This window comes from Montipora foliosa, chromosome 1, assembly GCF_036669935.1.
Source record: "Montipora foliosa isolate CH-2021 chromosome 1, ASM3666993v2, whole genome shotgun sequence".
NCBI classification, from domain to species: Eukaryota; Metazoa; Cnidaria; class Anthozoa; order Scleractinia; family Acroporidae; genus Montipora; species Montipora foliosa.
Genome location: NC_090869.1, coordinates 49477985 through 49500484, shown reverse-complemented (window position 1 = coordinate 49500484; position 22500 = coordinate 49477985). Strand labels below are relative to the sequence as shown.

The following is a 22500-nucleotide window of genomic DNA, read 5'->3' as shown; positions in this document are numbered from 1 at the left end:
CTTCCATCAATCAAAGTTCTGACACCAAGCCGAGAGTAGGCCTGATCCCATGGATGTGTGACATAAACTTAGTCTACCAATCAGTATCTTTGGTTTCCATGTTGCATTCGTACATTCAAACTAGATGCAGATGGAAAGCAATGGAATCTGCACCAATCTTATTGCTGAAGAACCTCTAAAAAGATATCATAATGGTATTCAAGCTGTGAACTAAACAAAACCTCCAATTCACTTTCAGAGGAAGAGTTGATCTTCCTGAAGCCCTGTGTTCAGAAATTTGACTGATGGAAGCAGAAATGCAGTTTGGTGCTTTACACTTGAAGTTGAGATTCCGCAGAATTATGGAAATCACAGTAAATTTGGACAAAATTTTGCAAAAACTAAATAACAAATTTGCTATAAATTCCAAAGTGGACATGTTACCCCTCCACACAAAAAAGCACACAACAAAAGGGAAAAATGCAAAAATCTTTAGTTCCTCAATAATTCATTAAAAAAAGTTCTTGAAACACAGAACTTATTTATTTTATAAAACTGTTTGAAGTCATGTGGCTTACAAATGGCAAATTCTTTTAAATTCTTTGATTTGTACTACCTTCTGCAAAGAAATTCCTGACAATAAGGACTTGGCATATGGCCACTCCAATGAGAGCAATACTTTGTATAAGTGACCACCAAAAAACACGACTTGAGCTTCTACTGACCAGGAAATAATTCTTAAAGTTCTTTTTTGTCAAGTACTGCTGGTGTTGTTGTGCTTTCTCAAGTGCTTCTTTTATGGTATCAAGTTTATCCTGCCAAAAGAGAGAAAGAAAAAGAATACATGTACTATTACAAAGGAAAAAGAGAAAAACCTCCTTTTGGGGGACATGGTCCCTTTGGGGGGAGGTGCTGCATTACAATTATTTCCTTTGTTGAGTTCCCAATGGTAGACAACACTAGCTGTATCCTCCGAATTAACCCAACCCACGTTTGCTAGTTGCTTAGTCAGTCATGTTTTCAGGCTCCTACTGCTGTAGGCAGTACTCAAAGACAGAGTGACAGCTAAACAAGCTCTGTTGGGGTTTTCTATATTTCAAGACTTGGGAGATAAAGGGCTGGCTTAAACTCAAAGGTACGCTTTGTGTTGGATGTCAAAATTGGGCGTGCATCTAATTAGACGCATTCCTGGACATACTGTAAGTGTGACTTGGCTACAGTAACATCTAAACGTAAGTTACATAATGAAACTGTGAAATCATAATTCATCAGAAAATATTCAGGTAGGCTGCCTGCCTTTTTTAACTCTCCAGTTATTTCAGGTAGCCAGTCCCCTCTCTCTATTTCTATTAAATTATACATAATTAATTTTTGTACAACTGGTATTTCCACATGACCAAGAGGGAAAGAAGCTTGTTTTTGTTCAAACAACTGCGCCTTGGTTGGTGCTTAATTAGTTTCAACAATAACTGATAAACATAGATTAACCAACAAAAGATTTGTGAGCAGATGTTTGGAGGATTTGCCCTTTGCTCTCACTGTAATTCATCCATTCCATCTGACGATAGGCTAACACTTGGTTATTTACCTTTATATTCAAGTTGTTTGATGAACTTTAACTCCCCAACAATGCAGCACCGAAGTTTCTTTACAAATTAACCCCATTATTTGTCTGTTTTAAGCTCAACCAGTTTAGGTACAAGCAGTTGCAAGTTAATTCCCAGCATATAATACTTTGAGCATTTACAATGACTTCAAAGAGTCATCATGAGACTACTATGTGTTGTTCACAGTATTCATGAACAGGCCCACCTCGAGCCATGCTACATTCGTCTGTAGGCTCCATTGACCAGCCGTTTTGTGCGCCCACGTTCTTCCATGCACACCACGACTGGATCACTGGTCTCCTGCCAATTGTATCCCAACCTGCCAAAAGGCAATAATGATCCCAATAGAACTGTGACTTTAAAGTTCATTACACACCCTAATGCTGTCAATTTGCAACTCCTTCTCTGTCAAGTCAGAGGCATCAAGTGTCCTCATCCAAGCTTCTTCGTCATAAGTTGCAAGATCTAAGTCCACGAACACAATTTTCTCTGCCACTGTACTGAACGAATTATCAAAACAAAATGAATAAATGCCACCATGAGGAGTAGTAATTGTATGAACTTCATCTGTTTTCTTCTCATCATTCAAAAGCATAACTCCACGAGGGGAGACTATTTGAAAGTTAATGTCCAGCTCTCCACCTCCTTCAATAACCTGCAATATGAAATTATCAATAATTAACAACTATTACCATCTCAGTGTCAGTGGCTAGTGGTGGATATTAACAAGCTGTGAAGGTAAATATCCACCACAAGCCACTGAGGTGAATAGTTGTTTTAGTATATACTAAACAGTGAGATAATATAGCACAAGATGATTTTAACTCATTTATTCCTGCAAAGATTACAACATTTTTGGGTGCAAAGTCTGTGTGAATTGCTGGGAGGTGAATAGCAAAGGATATCCAGAGTTTGAGTAGCCCATCAGCGTGCACGTTCAATACCATCCACTGTTTTAGTATAATTTTATACTAATAAAGAATATTATTGATTAGTGGGTTAAAAGACTGTTTTATTACCAGAGTGAGGTTTGCAATTAATTCCTAGACAGCAAAATACTAGAGGTCTTGATGATGACAAGAATGATGATGATGATGATGATGATGATAATAGATCACAATCTATGGTGCTTTAAGTCCTTTGGCAAATGCAAGTACAGTAGGATATACCTGCCTAGAGAAGGATGGTGGGCCTGGGTTGATTAGTGCTGTCGACTGTTGACAATTGAATGGCTAAGTATGGATTGGTATGTTCAGTGCGGTGGTGGACAAAACACTGACCCCTAGTCCATGGACTACCCAAATGGGCTACCCTAAAATGGACTAACTCTTAAAAATACCATTTCGAATGAGTGCTATTGAAAGAACTGAATTGATTATAATACTTACATTGCACATACCTTGATAATTTTCATCCATATGGCCATGATTCCACTTCACTTACCGTACATGAAGTAATCAGCCATCACAACAATAATCGAAAGCTAACCTTTTTAATATGGGTGCTTAGACTTAAATACTGTTGAATAATGCTGTTTAAAATGGGTGTTGAGGCTTAAGTAAGCACTATTTGAGATGCTGCTTACACATGCATGTAGATCAACAGTACTCATTCAAAATAGTATTTTTAGGGTAGTCCATTTGGGTAGTCCATGGGGGCAGTCCATGGACTGGGGGTCAGTGTTTTGTCCACCACCGTTCAGCGTAGTCAGAAAATGCTGCTTAACCCATTCACTCCTCAGGAGCCCCAGGACACACCCAGTCGATGAGTAAAATTGTCTGGCATTGGACTCCCAGGAGTCGATGGGTTCAACAGGGCTTGATATTGCGACCAATTCAGTCGCATTTGCAACTGAATTTTTTCACTTTGCCACTAAATTATCTGGAGAAGTCGCAAATTTGTGACTTGCTATCACCTTTGCTCTTTCAAAACAAAAGGGTTAGCAGTCTCCACTTTGCTGCTACTTTTGCTAAAAGAAATACAGAAAAGACAAAATTATTTTGTTTCTCACCATGAGTTTTCTTTCAATCTGAAGATAGCGTAATGGTAGCAATATTTTGCCGCAATGGGGTTGCTCCATTTTCTATCCGCACCCCTGTCCCCCCCTCAGGATGGCAGAAATCCTTTGAAAAATGATATCACAAGGGTTGATATTTTGTCAACACCTTTGAAAAAAATGTCAGAGGGATCCAAATTTTGTCAGCTTCTTTGAAAAAAAATCTTAAGTCTCCATTGCAAAAATCCACCATCCTTATGGGAGGGGGGGGGGGTAAACATGCACAACTCCATTCTTTCGATATCATTTCCAGCGGTTTCTTTAAACACAAGTATTGTGGGCTGACAATACAATGCAGCACAACAAATTTGCGAAATTGCAACTAAATCTTTGTATCTTGTCTCAAAATTGTTAAGGCTGCATGTTTTCAGATAGGAGCTAAAAATTACCCTATACTGCAGAAACAAGAATGACAAAATGAAAGAATGGTAGCTCATTTCTAAGACTGTGTGATTTGATAATCAAGATCGCTTGGATGTGGTTGACAAAAGGAGACAAAAGGCTTCTGTTAACTGCATGCAAGGATGGGGCATTGCAAAGCATTATAATGCCGTAAAGGTGAAGAATGAGAAAGACGCTGTTGGCTCAAAATTGTGGGTAGGGTCGTACACCTTGTTGAACACTATAAAATTCCTATTGTTTTCTGTGCTAAATCCATTGTTATCATTCTTTGCTTGCTCTATTGTTCTTTTGGGCAATCCTGAAGCCCGTTCAATGAGGTACAACTCGACCTTAGACTATGTAACAACACAGAGGAACCAGTGAATCACAGTCTGTGGATGTCTGATGTTAGCTCAAAGAGAGTATCAAGGAAGGCATGAGCTGTCGATTCAAGTGTGTGTAGAAAATATGGCTTAGGGTTAGGATGCACAAGTCGGTTTAAATGAAAAAAACTGCTTCTTATGAAGAAGCCAAAACAGCACTTAATAGCTACTTTGCAGCCAGGCGCAATGTCATAATGTTAACTGAGCATGTTTATATTGACAAAAACAAGATCCTGGTTAATAAACAACTATTCTAGGAGGGCGTGTTGGATATGAAATGATAGATAACCAATGAGGAGTGTAGCACCGAGTTGGTTATAATCACTTTATATCCAGCAAGCATGAGTAGAATAATGTTGTTTTATTAAAAACTCCAGGATCAAAAACTAAAGCATGAATTTCTGCCTCGGTCAATTCCAGGCCAAAATGGCTTTTGTCTGCCATTTTTTCTCAGAGCTGCAAAAACGTTTTTATTACTGACGTATTCCTTGACCATATTACGCGAGCCGATGAAAATGCTGGAAATTTGATATCTGTAGTTCAGGTTTTAATAATCCAGGATAATATCATTTCACTGACCAGTACGAATTCAGCACTTATTAGAGAGGGAATTATTGTCAGATTGCTTGCAGGCCAAATCAGACGTCACTTTTGCTAACACTGTTCACCTAGGCCGTCAAACTGAAGCCAGAAAACAAAACCGTACAGCTGTCCATGGGAAAGCACTGCAAAGCAACACCGATTACCTCAGTCAGTTGCAGTTTGGCAATAGCAAACCTTAGCGACATGGCCTCTCCACTGCACTGTGAAAGAGTACAGATACAGGTTTACCTTCCTGCCACAGCGAAGTGATTGCAAAAATAAAGGATGGAATACAATACAATACAATACAATACAATTTTATTTTATTGTACAGAAGTTAGATGAAGAATGCTCCCTTGTAAGAGGGTACTGCAGTCATGGGTGACCAGCCTAAATGCCCCACCAGCCACTACTTCACCTGTATTAGGAAAACAGAAGCACAACTTTGAAAAGCATCACAGAGCAAAGGAACTTGTGACACTAGAACAGGGGCAACATAGTTTGGATAAGAGATAAAAATCACTATGGCTTTCTTGTGGAAAAAGGAGAGAAGCCCTGAAACACACTGACGAAACCACTCTGCCTTAATGGCCTAAGAGAAAAACACTCAGACTGAAGAGGCCACAACTATGCCAGGCCCTGCCATCTCTCTAATGCTTACTCTACTACAACTCTGGAGGCAGACCCAAGAACATCACTAAGGCTTCTGACCACAAAGATACCCCAAGCAACAGCAATGGGAGCAACTCCCTCTAAACCCTCATGTAAAGAGTGTGTCCCATATTGAATAAAAGCCAGTGTTATTGCTTCATCAGAGTTTCCCTTTACCTTCATCTCCCGCTACATTAATTAACCACGTACATTTTGAATTTCACAGTCCATTTTGTAAATAAGCAGGTTATATAAAATAGGTATTTATCACAAATAGGACAAAATTGCTGAATGCTGATTGGCTGAGACGGAGGGCATTTTTTTCTAAATCACAAGGGCACTATTGGTAATCAAGAGGGCATGATTACTAGACCCTGATTGGTTTAAGGACGGTGCCTACTATTGTTATTGCGCATACATTCTGCGCATCTCAAGATACTCGGATTTCCTACTGGTGATGCTTACTAAAACAGGGATATTTTTGCGCTGCTTAAAACTATCCGGAGAAAGTAGATCTTAGTAAGTACTCTTGGTATCCAAAAAAAAAATTGGGGATAACCATGCATTTTTGAGAGATAATTAAGCTTCAATTTGAGAATGAACGCCATACATTGCTTTGTATTTTAAAGCTTTTTACAAATATTATTCATGAATTATCCCTGAAAAATGCATGGTTACCCCCAATTTGCTTTTTGGATTTCAATAACACTTGTTAAGATCTACATTTCCTGCAAAATCACACACCGGGGCTAAAATATCTTTAATTAGTAGGCACCGTCCTTAACAGTTGCTTCTCCAGAGCAAGTGAAGTTACAAGAGATTTTTCTTCCAGATACTGACTTTGATTAAACTCCTTTTTGTCCACATATAAATAAATTTTAAGCACTATTTCTGTTGACAGCGATGATTTATTTAATTGAACTTTAACCCAATGAAAGGGTGTTAAGTTGATTGTCATTTGTCACAGCATTGAATGAGCTTACCTCAATAATTTTGCCCTTAATGTCAGTGATAAACATGTAATCTCAATGTGCCCCCATGCAATTAAGGATTTTTCAAAGTTCTTCAAATCCACCTCGTCATGAAGCAACTTAATCAATTTTGCAAAGACTTTGAAAATATGGGTGAAATGAATCCTTATACAAATACACATAATACTATACTATACTTTATGATACTAGAATAGTCTAAATTATGCCGCACACCTGATCATGGCAATTTTTTTCACAAATATTCAAGTTGCCTAGCAATGGTAACCATTAGTGGCCATAAAATTTACCTCTATCATGCCATCGATCGTATTTTTAATTGCTTCATGGAAATTGAATGGAATTTCACTCAAGCCTTTAAGAGAGACTATATTTCTTCAAAATAAATAGGTACCAGTGCTACTGGTAAATTAAATGACAACTGACGTAAGCTTAACTTTGGTTGTTTAAAGTATAATGAGTATAAAACATTACGATTTTTCACACTTCATTCAATATTTTCAAACACTTGACACTCATCTTACCTGGTACTCTATTTCTAAAGTTTTATTAGGGTCAAGCTCATCAAAAAAGCAGTTGGTTTTGCCAGGATCCACTACCGTTGTAAAGCCATTCGCCAACGCACTCGTCTGATCTGGCAGCAAAAGTAGCCATTGTACGAACGCAAGCAAAAAGAAATTGAGAGGAGATCGCATGATGCGTTGCAACAAACTTATCTCAGAAATCCACAAGAACTGATAAACAATTAGTTGGTTGTGAAAAGCACAGCAATTTCACATTCAGCATCACTGGCCGCAAATAAGCATACGTGTGACCATACGTGTAACACTCAAGCATCCATCCCAAGATTCTCAGCACACTCGTTGATTGGAATCGTTCCCAAGGGAACACCATCTTCAGTTTATGAAAATGCACATCATGACTCGTGAGTCTGACCTAAGTACTTCGTTTAGTGGAGAAAATAAAAGCCATAGTCTTGGTTGATTTACATTGTTTGGGATAACTTTTGCTGATCGTCACGCGACCTGTTCTAAGATTGCATGACAATCAAACGTCACGCAAGCTACAACAAAGGTTAGCCCTCCTTCAACCCCTCTTTTTGCTTGACGTTTCATAGTCTCTTAAGAGGAGCATAACGATTAGTTTTCCCCGTTCCAGTCGACTTTGTGGATTAAACAATATTGACAAAATTTACCGACTACAAGCCACGTGGGGATTCCTGGAGAAGGGCTCATAATCTGAGGACGGGGTGGGGCTTTTGCGAATGTAAAGACTCAACAGACCGTTCTTCGCAAACTTCAACTTTTAGTAAACTGATGTCGCTCGTCTTCAACCTTTCTTCTCACACAGTTTAACTATCAGACAACGAACAGAACCTTTCGCAAAAAAAAAAAATTCTAGCACAATGAATCATTTTTAGAACAAGACGCCTACCGGAAAAGGCGGCATACGGTAAGCATGCTTTGACCGGTGCATGAATACCTAATCAACTTGTCAAAACCACTAATTTCCGATTTAAATACAATTTAAGGAATCACAAATATTGTTAAAGAAAACTACCGTCACACAATACAACTCAACACTCACAACAGGGCATTGACAATGTAAGTGTCATTGGATTAAAGTTAGGGTTGGACAGATCCGCCCGGTTGAAGTAAAAATCGACGCGGATAGACGAGATTCCTAATGTACTTGGCCCTGCCCAGGACGAGATTGGGTATTTCAATGATGGATGTTGACAAACAAAAATGTCTTGGGAAGGTTGGGACGAATACAGCGCACCGGTCAGGGGCACCCAACGAGAATATACCTTTAGTTCAAACAACTTAAACATAGCATTGTTTAACGTATTTTAGTATTTTTAAAAACGGTAGATATAGGCATATTTTTATCCCCCCAAAAATTTTTCATCTGTTCGGATTTCCTAGCTGAAAGTCCAGTGATTCGAAAATTATAGGGATCAACACTTACCTTTTCGAAAATTTCAGCCAGAAAAAAGGCTCCCGAAAATTCTAGGTGACCTTTTTAGGGTAAAAATCCGTTATAAATGGGCAATTATACCATTTTTTAGATGTTCGAAAATCCTAGGAGAGGCAGGCAAGCAAGAAATTTTACAACAAATGTTCCGAAAATTCTAGATCTCAAATCGTCTTCCGAACAGATATTTTCCGAAAATTGACGTTGGGTGCCCCTGACCGGTGGCTCAGTTGGTTGAGCGTCGGGCTGTCACACGGGAGGTCGCGGGTTCGAACCCCGGCCTGATCAACACCTTTGTAATTTCATCTGCAAATGGTTAGACTTTCAAGTCTTCTCGGACAAGGACTATAAACGGTAGGTCCCGTCTCACAAATATCTTCATGTTCATAAGTTCCCTGTGGGACGTTAAAGAACCCAAGCACTATTCGAGAAGAGTAAGGGATAAAGTTTCCGGTGTTGTGGCTGTCCTGTTCTCTCCAGCAGAATTGGCCGGCTTGGCGGTGATGTCTCTAACAAGGCTTGTGGTGTATGAGGCCACCTAAGCAGAAACAGCCACAAGTCAAAAAGGGACTTTGCCGAGTGCTGGAACATGTAGTTGTAGATGTAGACTAACGGGGACGTTCCCCCGGAGATCGAAATATTTACCTTTCGGTTAAACTTGAAAAAGCCACTTTTCAAACAAATGAAATTTTAGCCCTCCTTAACAAATAAGAGAGCACCATACCCTCACATAATTCCTATGTTCCTCAAAAACATACTTATTATATGCTCAACAAAACACCGCGTTTCTGGTTGGTAATGACGAATGCACAAATAGGTTACAGAGAGCAAAAAGAGGTTAAATACGGAAGTTGCTATGGAAACAAAGCGATGCAAGGGTATCGTATGAACTTTGCATTCGGCTCGAGCAATTTGTAGAACTTGCAAAACATCACTCGTGTACATAAATCACGAAACACAGTTGCATTCATACGATTTCCTATTCAAAAATAATAACAGCAACATTCCCACATAATGTGAATATTCTAACGAATTTGAGGGGTAGGGGCAATATTTTTCAGTTAGGTTTTCCAGGGGAGGTGGGTAAAAGAAGGCACAGGGGGATGAGAGGAGAAAAATAATTTCAAAAATCCAGCGCCATCAGTCTAGCAGATGTCGAAAGTAATTAGGTTTTGCGTTACTTCACTCAGTGATTGGTTCAAAGTTCTTTCGCTATTTTTTCAACCAATCAGAAGTGAAACCCAAACCAATCATGGCTTGCACGTACACATTTTCCCGCGCTTTGTGTCGGCTACGTGTAAGTACTTCGAGTTTTCATTGGTTTACTGGATTGTCTCCGTCCTTTTTGATTGGCCAAAGTAATTACTTTGGTTTTGGCATTGATTATTGATAATAACAATACTTCTACCACCTAATCCTCACACTGGTATGAAAATGCCTCTTTAAAGGCCCACCTTCAATTGACAGGCATTGCGTGCCGCGGAACAATTTTTAAATATATTCCGTCCAAAGCTGAAATTCGTCCAGTTAGATCGCTACGATAAGCAATGCGAGTTTCCATAACCAAAGCAAACGGTCGAAAAGTCTGTCGGTTGGAGGTGGGCATTTAAAAGAAAATCTTGACTCTCTAACTGGCGGTCGAGAAAAGATCTCGCAAAATGACGCCTAAATCAACTCGGAACGACCAAAAAAACACAACACAGGACTCAGTTGACAAATTTGTTTGATCGTTCATTGAATTATTTGATCTCAAACTTTATTGCCGAGCAAATCGCAACCGCCGTAATGTATTTATCCTTCCACAGATCGAGAACAACAACAACACCAACAAATTAACGGTGGTTGGCCTGTGCTGGTGTTAGAGTAAAATCTCACTCCCAGGGGTCAATGGGTTAACCCTAACCCTGTACCCTTAGTGGAATGTGCCATTTCACAGGCTTACACTTGGATACCAGGGGCCGGTTGCTCGAAGTCTGGTTAAGAGGCATCAAAACCTATAGGTTTCCATGGATTTAACGCTGGTTAGCGCTAACCACGCTTCGAGCAACCCGGGCCAGGCCTTTGAATAAAGACTAGTTAACATATACCCTGCGAGCTGAGTCTCTTTCGATCTTCCTAAAAAAGTCGGGACGAGGAAAGTAGTTTAGGAAGTTCGAAAGAGACTCTGCTCGCAGGGTAGTTGTCATAAAATAGGATATATAAAATGCAAGCACTGAGGTCATGGCAATAGACCACTTTCGATATATTAAAATTCAGTCCTAAACAAAAGGAATCATCTCGAGGCTCTGGGGAATAAACTCATACAAATCCTTATATTTATTCCCCAGAGCCTCGAGATGATGTCTTTTGTTTACGACTGAATTTTAATATATCGAAATTGGTCTAGATCTACCGACGGTGACGTCGACGAAAACGTCATCTCAAAATAGAACTTTGCTCTAGTAAAAGTCTTTCGCGATTATTTCATCTCGTTCACGTCGTACAATGTGGGTGAAGTATCCTAACAATACAAAGAAAGGTTACGTTTATGCAAACGTTGGCCGTGTAGCACTTACATTTTAAACAGAGTTAACTGAATAGAATGTAATGTGAAGTGCTAGATTTCTATGCCATATGAACCGTGTGAGCGTTAGCCCTACTGATGGAAATGGGCCCACACAAGGACAGAGAAAAACTCTGACCAGGGTGGGAATTGAACCCACGACCTTCGGGTTAGATCTCCGCCGCTCTACCGACTGAGCTACAAGGTCAGACAGGAGCAGGACGTGGGAACTGAAGACGTTAAAGTCACGGCAATGAACATGTACAAGTACAAGGAAAGGTTACGTTTATGCAAACGTTGGCCGTGTAGCACTTATATTTTAAACAGAGTTAACCGTCTTACCTTGTAGCTCAATCGTCATCCTAACAATAAATTGGTACGAGCGGTTTCAGACTGAAAATAGAGAATGAAAGATTCGCTGCTGCATGCTCACGCGCGTTGCCGTCAAAACCTAAAATTTAGTGATTTCACGTCGTCGTCACGCAGAGAAAGGGAAAAATGAGCTAAAATCCGTGCCGCACGTGCAGCACGATTATTAATGCTCTTTTAACAAATGATATCACTGTTTTGTGGTGTTTTCGTCGACGTCGTCGTCGTAAATCTTAAGCTCCCTAATGCCATTCAATGACCACATCACTTTAATAGCTTGTGACTGTGAAATTGTCTATAGAGGGGACTATTGATTACATCCACAAGCACATGACTTGAAGCGTGTAATTTGCAACTCTTTTCCTTGGAACAAAGCTGGGGAATTTAGGACGCCAATTTTATGCCCAAATATGGACGAAAATATGATCGAAGCTGCACGCACGGGAAAATGCACGAGCTATGTTACATCCAAATAAATAAATTTTTAAACTCATAAAACCCCAGTTCTGAAACAGAATTAAACGCTTCAAAGTCATGAGCTTCCGTTACATCTGCAAGAAAAAAATAAAAATAAAAGAAATCAAATTTGTACCACACTGCAAGAAATCAATATCTTTGTGTTCTTGTTACTTAGCAACAGTCGACAACATTGGCACATTGGCACCCTGTTTCCTTAGCCAAACATTAAAAACATTTTAATGTTTCTACATAGTTGCAAAGGTACATAACAACATATACCGTTCAATTTGAGCCTAATGGTCCATTTCATTTTAAAGTGTTGTTTTGGGCTTTGAAGAAAGGATCGTATGAGAAAGTTGCCTTGAAAATACGTTTTGACCTGACTAGGCGTCACCACAACCTGTAATTTCTCTCAAACCATGATGCAGCAATGAAAAAAAATACCTACAACTAAAATTTCAAATATCACTTGTCTGCCGTAAATACATCATTTCGGGATGCATTTGTTTGGGAAAATCCAAATCCAGATTAAAAAAAAAATACTGAGCCTGAAAAAGGCTTTTTGTTACAGTAACAACCAAACCACATGCAAACAAAATTCCATCACAATGGCCTCGACCACTGACTTTGACATTCTTTATCCAAGACCTTAACTGCATTAAGAATAGTAAAGATCTTGATTACATCCAAACTATCTTCTACATTTGAAATAGGATTAAAAAATGGGGATTTGGGTTTTTCCAAAGAAATGCTGCCCTTTTTTTTTAGCAGATTCTTATTCTCTCCTTCCTTATAACGCACTGAGAACGCTTCACAATAAGTGATTATGAAATCTCATTAGTCATCCTTCTGTACTTGCTGCCTGCTGTTGGGCAGATCTAACAGTATCCATTTTATTAGATAAAGACAAAGTCCCTTAATTACCGGTAACTAAAAAGAACCAGAGGCATATGAGGAGTTGTAGCCTTTCTTGAAATTCTCCTAAACAGAATTAATGAAAGTGAAAAGATAATGCTAAAAACTATCACTAATATAAGCTCTAACAAATCAAATTTCAGTGACCAGATCTCCATTAGAAGTTTGATCAGCCTCAACAGGATGGTTTTGTTCCGCACAATATACCTTGTTCTTAATTCTGCTTTTGGCCAGGCCAAGTTCACGAGCAGCTCCATTGCAAAGCTTATCAGCAATGTTCTCCACATCTTGACACAGCCCATTTGGGTTAGCATCATCACTTTCCTCACAACCTGTTGATTCACCAACACTTGCCTCATAACATGTTAAATCTAGAGACAGTTCTGGACAATTCTTAGTGTCAATCTCTTTTTCACTAAAATCTACTTTGTCCTTATTGTCGAGACTGCTTCTAGGTGACCTTCCTCGTTCACATTTATTGTCCAAGGGTATTGTTGTTGAAGGTAACATATTTTCCTCTATTCTCGTTGGATTAACGTATTTTAATTTAGAGTCCATTGCAGCTCCAGTCTCTGTCTGTAAGCTTGCTGTTTTGATTGTATTAGGTGATGTCTGATTGTCTTCACCTGTTAAAGTCATTTCATTCTTGGTACAAAGAGGATTTGATTCCTCATCAGTGGGCTGCTTGTTCAAAGATGAATTCTCTGAAAGTGTTCTTTCTTTTTGAACAACTTGTTTATCACTTATACATGAAGCTGAGAACAAGGGTCTCGATTGAGTATCTGTCACATTCAATTCTGTTGAATTACTTCCAAGAGGAGAGGAAGCAGTTAGTTCTTTAGTTATTGGCAAGGCACTTGCCAAACTTGTAGCGCTTGTATTTTGTTCACACAGAGAAGGCATGGACGCCTGCACTAATGGCTCATTAGTGGGGACCATAGATATAGTCTTTGGTTTCAAATGTGACAAACTTTGTCCAGCTGAACTGATGCATGGAGACAGTACTACTTTATGTCCAAGTGTAGATACCACAGTTGCCGTGCTTGTGGTGACAGAAGATGTCATAACATTTGATGATCGTAAGAAGACCAGTTGTTGTGAAGTAGATGACGTAGGTACTACTACAGACCCTCCCTTCACCATGAGTGGCACGACCCCTCCTGTACCTGGATGTCTTATTATAATAACAGGGGGGTTGACCGGTGATGCATTTGTGGTAATAACATTGCTTGTTTGCTTTGATGTTGATAGTATATTAGCCAAACCTGGAGTTATTGCAGAAAGCTCATCCTTCTGAATGGAAGAGCTTGGTATCTGAGATCCACCCAAAGTTGATACAACGGAGAGTGAAGAGCAAACAGATTGAACAGTCCCTGCTGGAGCCAAGGGCAATGAGGTTGAAGAGACAGTGAGAAACGGAGATGACTCACTATCTGACTTTACAGTAGCCAAGTTCAAAATCTTTGCCTGGGCTTTCAAGGCTTGCACAGGAACTTCTACTCCAGTTGATGTTGAAAGAGATGAAGAGGACAAAACACCACACACTGAAGACGATGGGCTACTGCTTGCAGCTGAAGTAGTATTCAAAGTGTTACCTAGAGCCAAAGGTGGATGTGATTCTTGCGTAGCATTTAAAACTTGTGATGGAACTGGAGATGAGAGTAACGAAGATGAAGAAACCGAACATCTGGGACTAGAGGTACTGGTGCTTGACCCTGCAGCAGGACTGGATGACTGCCGTGACACAGACACAGATTTAGGGACTTCTACTTGCACTGAGTGGGAGGATGTCACAGTCCTTCCTTGAAGCAAAGGCTGCTTTGACACAGGAACTGCTCTTAAGACCTGCAAAGGGACTCCACTACTTGTCACAAACATAACCTTTCCAATGCCAGGTAATGTGGCAGCTAAATGAGCGGGGGATTGGAGAGTAACAGAAGTGGTAGATGAAGGATTGTTAGAAGCTGTGCTTGCAACACTTGAGCACACAGTTTGGAATGAAGATGTATGTTGTGCATCTAATGATTTGGGCTTTGGCATGGCTGTGAAGCTAGGCTTGCTCAAGATAACTGGGAGTTTTGGATGTATTCTGACGCTGCTAGTGTTAGCCTTTGTAATGTTACTAGAAGGACCTGTTGACCCCACTACTAATACTCCACCGGGTGCAAAGGAAGTTTTAACACAACTACCAGCCACTGTTTTTGTATTAACTGACGAAACAATGGAGCTGACTGCCTGAAGACCAGAAGGGACATGGATCACTGATGAAGCCTGAGGGACACCGGTAGCTTTTACTTGAGACACTGCTGCAGAAGTGGTTTTGACATCTGTTAACTTCTTTTGCTTCTTCTTCATTTTTAGAGGAGCTGTTTGGATGGAAATTGAGCATGGATCATTATCATTCTTAAGAGGGGGCCTTTCTGTTAAGAGTTTACTCTCTTCTGGAGAATTTTCTTCTTCTGCTTTTCTCTTTAGTGGAAGCATAACTGGCGGTCCAGTGGTCCCCTTACATTTGTCAGGCTCACTATCTTTCTTTTCTTCAGGTGTCGGTGTCTTGCTTTTCCTTCCTTGCTCTTCATTTTCCAAAACAAAATCTTCATCACTTGACATGTTCTTAGCACCTGCATCTTCAATTTCATCTCCAATACTTTCTTCACTTCCCCACTCTTCTCCTTCTGCAGCTGGTATAATCTCTTCTGGAAAAAAGCACATGCACAAAAATGTTAACAATAATAATATTATTTGTTTTAACCCATCGAACTTAACAGATTTTACTCGTTAACTGGGGGCGTCCTAGGGTGCCTGAGGGTTCAATAGTTTAACATAGAAACAAAATAATATTATAGTATTTGTCAAATACTGTATTTCTATTTGAACACACATGGAATAAAATTAAACGTGTTAGCTATCAGAAACCAGGACCTTACAAGTTGCGTCCTTTAAAAAGAAAACTCTTTGACGTCAAAATGAATTTTTCCCATAAATGGAAAGCCATACTTTGCATGGAGAGCTGGGGTTGAATAATTTGAATTATTGGAGTTGATTTCTGCCATTTTTGTAAAAAAAGCAAACTTAGTAACATGATCCAAACAAAAATTGACTCAAAGCCAATGTGTATACAGAAATAATTTGACGTTGTCACGTCAGTCAAGTGTGCCTGTCTCCTCTTGACCCATTGATACCTCAAACGTCCTAGGATGCTAGGAACTAAAAATTAGTATTTTTCATGATGTGAAAGGTTTATGAAGCAATAAAAGCTATTTTTGTAAACTAACCTCACTTCCATGCTCATTCAGTCACGTGACCAATCATGTGACAAACAGCGGTTAGGTATGTGTTCATGATATCAAGGGTAACATTGATTTACGTCTCTCCTGCTATTTTGGCGACAATTTGTCCATAATAAACAAAGCCAAAATGTGTTTTATTATGTAGCCTCGTTTTCATGCGTGGTCTAAAGGGGGGTTTCTAAAACATCCCCTAAAAAGCCATTGACACCTCAAACGTCCTAGGATGACCCCAGTTGACAAGTAAAATCTGTTGGTGTTAGACAGAGTAAAATCTGTCAAGTCTCACTACCTGGGGTCAACGGGTTTTAAATACATTAGGTAATTTTTGGATCACATTATGCATCCAGAGCAGGAAAAGAATCTTTTGATGGATTTAAGTGCATTGGCCTTTCAACAAGACATCTGGGTTCCTAAAAGTACAAACTTAGAGGTAGATGTACCTGGCTCATCCTCTGGTTCAGGTTCTTGGCTTTCCTTCATGATCTTAATCTTTGCCTTGCTCAGCAGCTTGCTAAATGACACCTCATACTTCTCTAGTTCCTCAAGCAAGGCTAAAAGAGTCTGATGCAGATTAATTTCACATTTCTTTCTTGGAGGAGGGGGTTTACGCTTTCTTCCACGTTTCTTGGGAGGAGGGGATGGCTCATCAAATTGTTCACAAAGCTTTTTGAGAGTTTCAATGTCATAAGCAACAAGTTCGAATCCTTCAGCAATAATTGTTGTGCTTTTTGGTTCTGATATGTTTTCTTCTTCTTCTTGGAAGGGGAGTAGATCTGGAGGAGATGGTGTTTCTGGATCAGGTGATGGTGTCACATTTCTCAACTATACAAGGAGAAAAAAAATACACAGAGAATTTTTACAACATTTTATCTTTAGGTTAACTGAAAAAGCGATTGAGTAACCACCAATTCAACACACACACTTTATACAACCAGAAGATTGGGTACGCATGTTGTAAACTTCTACTTCAAATGCAGTTTGGAAGAAAGAGCATTTCCAATCACTGTTTAAATGTTAATTGTATTTCTGTGGACTCTGGCATTGGTATGTACAGCTCTATTGTGATTTATAGCGGAGCTCCGCACGGGCCAAAGGCGTGCACCATTATTTAGAAAATATGGTAACCCATCGATGCGAGAAATTTTGGTTTTTTAGCCATGATGTCATTGATTGTCCGTACGTAATTACATCCACCCCTCCATGTATACCAATGTGAACAGTATCATACTAGTTTACAGCATACATCCTTGATATTGGACATCCATGTTTTGATCAATTGACACCTGTCAAAACAAGGTATCCGCTGACCAGTGCCACGTGACCATATCGCGGGCTCAAGCTTAGAGCTCACCGAGGTCAGCTGTTTTTTGGAAGTTGGCCGTTGACCAGGTACTGGTTTTCGATTGGATTGCAGGCTCAACTCCGGTTAACTCACCTAAACATAAACAAGGCTTCTTTTTTTGCGCGCTTTTTGTGGCTCGACGCGGATACACCGCCATACTACATCAACTATAGTTCTTACACAGTCAATGCTTTTCGTGTTCAGGTAGAAAACAGTTTGGAAAATGTTTTCTTTCTGCATTTTTCACTGGTTTCAATCCAGTTTGACATATCATGATAGTTGTGGTCCACACTGGAGGCTACGCAGTTATTCAAGTCAAGCATCGGAGGGATATAATCTCAAGAGGTTAGAGTTGCACTCAGCTGCGCCTCGTGCAACTCTAACGCCTCTTTCGTGCTCTCCAAACTTCCCGCGAGCTCAATATCTCGACATACGCACGCTGATGCATGAACTACCAGTAATTATTGTTAATTTGCTTAGAGCTGCTGTATTGCAATTTTTGGCATTTCTTTAGAAGCTCGGATAAGGTTACATGATGCCTGGAGGATTTATCTCTCCTAGAAAGGAGAGCGAAAGAGAATGGCAACGACAAAACAGAATACTAGTTATAGCTCATACTTAGTGCAAGAAGTTACTCCACAAATTCCTTCCTTTAAACCTTTTGTTATTTTCAAAAAGTGGTTTAATCAGTTTTTCCTTTGTTCAGGAATGAAAATCAATTTTTTATTGTCAACTGAAAGTAAATAAAAATCATTTGTAATCTTTTGGACATGAACAAAAAGTTCATTTGTTTGTTTGTTTTGCTCTAAAATGCGATCAAACAACTTGAGTGCTTTTTAATCCGTTTGCCGAACTGGTTTTCGATGTGCCTCAACAGCATGATTCCTAATCGCCGGCTATTGACAGTTGACTCTGAAATGGCTTTTTTCCTTTTCCACTGTCGTACTCATAGTTTCGTGATTCATGCAATATATATCGGTTTTGAGAGCAAAATTTACCTTGGAATTTACTAGTTGGGCAATGAATTTTTCTATTATAGAAAGCAAAGAAAATGATTTAATTATTTAAAGCAGCAACCGGAAACATCAAAACGTGGACAATTCGAAACCTTTTATTTTCACTAACCCTACGGGCAGTAAGAATAAATAACTAGGGAGCTCCGCTTTTAGGCTTGGCTAAATCTATATATTAAGTTTTGTTTGCAATCTCCTTCAGAAACACCCAAAATGAATAATACTGTATGACCTATTGACACTAAACTGGTAACATCTCTGTTAAACACCTGTTTTAATCTTGTATTCCTCTTGGACTGAGTGGGTGTATCGGGCCTTACTGGAGTAACCTTAGATTTCAGCATTGGCGGTGGAGGTGGCACAGATGACACAACCTGTACAATTAAAAAAAGGTTTATTAGCTCAGGATTTAAAACTGAAATCGCATTCATTTGATACATGTACAACAATTCTAACAATGATTCTAAAAGACATGAAATTTCATATAGGTGAATTTGATTTTGAACTTCCAAATGGACATGAAAAGAAAGTTAGAAACATCATTGCAGTTAGCAACTTAAGCTGCAGTTCCAAGCAAGCTTGAACAATCTAGGCTTGAACTAGCAATGATGTTGATCAGCTCCCAGCTGGCTTGATTGATACACGTGGCACAGTTGGTAAAGTCAATACAACTGTATCATCTGCTTCTATACCTTACTCTTTCTTTTACTTAATGCTGGAAAATCCAAAGGACATTGTTTGTAAATGCGCAGATCAGTGGCTGAGAAAATGGGAAAGTACAAGTAGGACCAGTTGTCAGCATCATTTCCCAAAAACAGCTCCCTTTGGTCAGTTGGAGGAATGTTAGCAAGATGCTCGCGGAAATCATAGTCCCTGACCTAGAATGAGATATCAGAGTAAAGATGGAAAATAAGGTAGTGTTGCCTCAAATAAGGAGACTGGAGGGTAAGTAAGGTCCACATTGCATTACTTGGCTTTTCTTTGGATTGCCAGCTTTTTTTAAAATAGAAAGCGAATTAGCAAAGGACATGTACCTTTTACGACATCATAATCTTACAAAGGGAGATGAGTTTGCAACATCATAACACAAAGTGAAGCAAACCAATGTCTAACAGAGGACCAATAAATGGCTAACTCCATGCAAGTTTTTCAGAAAAGGTACAAGACTCAGACAACATATAACTTTGGCTATTAGGCGTAAATTAAAAGAAACATTGTAGAAAAAATGGAAAAATACAAATTATACATTAGTATTGGTAAAAGACTGTTTAGTCCCTGCACTTATGTCTCCTTGCTAAGATGTAGCAGCAGAAACTGTCAGAAAGATTCAAACCAATTAACTCACAAGACTGTTGTCACAAAGGCATTTGAGAATCCAGACTCGCTGATAAAGGCTTAGATCCATGTACGACTTTTCTAACAGAGGATTCACATCACCTAAACAAGAAAGTTTGAAAGTGTGAGTGGGTGTGATGGCCAGTAGATGATGTTAGCGCAGGCTGAACGATTACCTGTATAATTTTGTTTTCAAAAAGACTTGCTGATTTTGCAACATCACAAACACTGAAATTTTGATGCTAATGAACAAAGCCCAGGATGATGTAGTATCCTGGGATTGCCATGCAAGAAGACCAAGTCACTTGGCACACCACATTATTAGATAGGGAAAATGACAATATCCCGCTATGAACATATCACTACCAAGGTAAAGATGATAATACAATTCACGACCATGGTAATGATCAGTTCACACTAACACAACAAACTAATCGAATGTGTAGCAATACCTCAGTATGATATGAAGTGGGGGCATACATATAGATAACAGCTGTTTTGACACTTTTAAAGCAATACCCCAACCATTTCAACATGCACAACTCACCTAGTACTTCAAATAAGGCCATATCTAATCCATACTGGTGACAAGTCTAAACAACAAGTAAGAAAAAATTATCTTGTTAATTTTCTGCTCCTGAGTATGGCAGCAAGCAGGCTTTCTCTTCCTTACAGTTCACTTGTGTAATGGTGGCTTCTGTGTTGTGTATGGCCATGGGTGGGTGCCCAGTTTTTCAGAATTGGTGCACTCATTTTACTTCCCCCTCGCCATCAGTGCTCCATTTTACGGGTATTTAAAGCTACTTAAGCTATGCAGAACGGAAAGAAGTCGAAACAAGGACGTGAGATCCGGGAATCAAACTCAGGACCTCTTGCACCAAGGCCGCGCACTAACCGACTGTGCCATCCGCGCTCCTATAAAACATCAAACTCTTATCAGTAATACTTACCAACTCTTGACCATCCTTCTCAGCAGCTTTATACCATATGTTCATCCTGTCACACAACTTTGATTCCCAGACTTTGAATTTCATTGGGGGTTTCTTAAACAGGCTGTTCAGGAACAATATCAAAGTAAACATGAATAATTTTAATAATAAGGAAAATGACAATATTCCTGTATCACAGTCAAGGAACAGATGATAGAAACACAATGCACAACTATGATGATAAAAAGTGTAGCCTGGAACGTCATTCCACTAGCCGTGGACTACCAGACAGCCTTTTGTGACAGCCTGCAAACTAAAATTATTTGGGGCTACTGTAGTTCCCCAGATACTTAGGCTAGTACAAGTACATGCAAGATAAAATTACACCTTGCCCACAGGGCAAGCTGATCTGATGTTTGGAATTTTGTCTCACCCTGAGCCAGCATAGAGAGGAAAATTTCTGACAACACGGACAGTCATATACCGCTGGTAACTGGCTTCTACTGAAACCTCTGGTTGAGGTTACAATTTATTAGTGGAGAGTAAGCTATGAATGACAATGACAGAGAATATACATGTACAGTCATTTAAGTTGTACTAGTGCTGTATTTCCTTTTGCAGAGGTTCCTCTTTACTACATGTATGTTAACCTCTTACTAACCAAGCGTGAGGGTCGTGCTTTTGAATATTGGCCTAAGGTTGTGGCAGTACAGACCAAGTGCGGCGAGGTCAATACAAAAAACGACCGGGGGCCAATATTCCCCAGTACAGTCCGGAGCTGTTGTTTATAATTTATATGGCATAGTTTCTTTGAGTGATAGGACATTTCTCTGCTTAATTAATGCATGTTTGTAATCTTCATCTCCTATCAGCGAACTTTGACCGGTAACCTTTTACATGCAAAACCAAATTCCACTTGCTATAATAATACTAATTGTACAGTTGTGATGAAAAAATTAAATTTCACTTTTTCAAAATGTTTTGCGTTTTGCTCAACTTGAGTTTTCTGGGAGAAAGAAAAATAGGGAAACAGACATTTCCATGGTGATGGTCCGTAATGTAAAACCCCTACCAAAAACCAGCCAATCAGAGTGCTACATTTAGCCTGAGAATTGCTTGCCTTATAATAATAGTTATTTTCTTTAGTTGTAGGATAACAGGTTTACAGTTTTAAAGTAACTACAGCTGTAAATCAAATCAAATGGCAGTAAAGAGATATATATGTTATTCATTGGCTGGGAGGTCCGTATAGGACAAAACTGTGCCAGAGGTCTTTCAAGTGAAGCTATGATCCTTGCAGTTATTACTCACAAATCACCAGCTCCCAACGTCAGTGGCTTCATAGCTCAGTTGGTTAGAGCGTCGCACCGGTATCGCGAGGTCACGGGTTCAAACCCAGTTGAAGTCCTGAATTTTTCAGGCTTCTTTACACAACTGCAAAAATTGCATTAATAACTGCGAGGATCATAGCTTCACGTGATTTCATATCCGCAGTTCATATATGATCCATTTCATATATCATTTCATCGTTGATTCAATCCTCACGTGAACATTAGAACCCACAAATGACCAGCTCCCAACGTCAGTGGCTTCATAGCTCAGTTGGTTAGAGCGTCGCACCTGTATCGCGAGGTCACAGGTTTAAACCCTGTTGAAGTCCTGAATTTTTCAGGCTTCTTTACGCAATTGCAAAAATTGCGT

At 39.5% G+C, this 22500-nt stretch overlaps 2 protein-coding genes and 2 non-coding genes across 4 annotated transcripts in view; 2 read left to right on the top strand and 2 right to left on the bottom strand.

Moving 5' to 3' along the window:
• Positions 1-456: 456 nt before the first annotated feature.
• LOC138000135 (transmembrane emp24 domain-containing protein 1-like) lies at positions 457-7456 on the bottom strand. Its single transcript, XM_068846326.1, has 3 exons — positions 7153-7456; positions 1963-2241; positions 457-794 (listed from the first exon to the last, which is right to left on the bottom strand). Exons 1-3 carry the CDS (start codon positions 7321-7323, stop codon positions 573-575), a joined length of 672 nt encoding a protein of 223 aa, XP_068702427.1. The 5' UTR covers positions 7324-7456; the 3' UTR covers positions 457-572.
• Positions 7457-8820: 1364 nt separating this feature from the next.
• Positions 8821-8894, top strand: Trnad-guc (transfer RNA aspartic acid (anticodon GUC)). Its single transcript has one exon. It is a non-coding gene; the product is annotated as a tRNA-Asp (tRNA).
• Positions 8895-11769: 2875 nt separating this feature from the next.
• LOC138000121 (uncharacterized) overlaps positions 11770-22500 on the bottom strand; it is a 20879-nt gene continuing 10148 nt past the window's right edge. The window contains exons 6-12 of the mRNA XM_068846298.1: positions 20821-20923; positions 20418-20463; positions 19881-19972; positions 19228-19413; positions 18805-18909; positions 16621-17002; positions 11770-15586 (exon numbers count right to left, since the gene is read on the bottom strand). Coding sequence (XP_068702399.1) covers positions 13023-15586; positions 16621-17002; positions 18805-18909; positions 19228-19413; positions 19881-19972; positions 20418-20463; positions 20821-20923 — 3478 coding nt within the window. The 3' untranslated portion in view covers positions 11770-13022. The remainder of the gene's footprint in view (positions 15587-16620; positions 17003-18804; positions 18910-19227; positions 19414-19880; positions 19973-20417; positions 20464-20820; positions 20924-22500) is intronic.
• Trnat-ugu (transfer RNA threonine (anticodon UGU)) lies at positions 22387-22459 on the top strand. Its single transcript has one exon. It is a non-coding gene; the product is annotated as a tRNA-Thr (tRNA).

Bases quoted from the DNA above. Each gene is read 5' to 3' on its own strand.
- LOC138000135 (XM_068846326.1), bottom strand. From the start codon at position 7,323: ATGCGATCTCCTCTCAATTTCTTTTTGCTTGCGTTCGTACAATGGCTA. The intron at 2,242-7,152 runs GTAAGATGAGTG...TTCATATTGCAG, and splicing joins CTTTAGAAATAGAGTACCAG to GTTATTGAAGGAGGTGGAGA. The intron at 795-1,962 runs GTGTGTAATGAA...CTCTTTTGGCAG, and splicing joins TGCAAATTGACAGCATTAGG to GATAAACTTGATACCATAAA.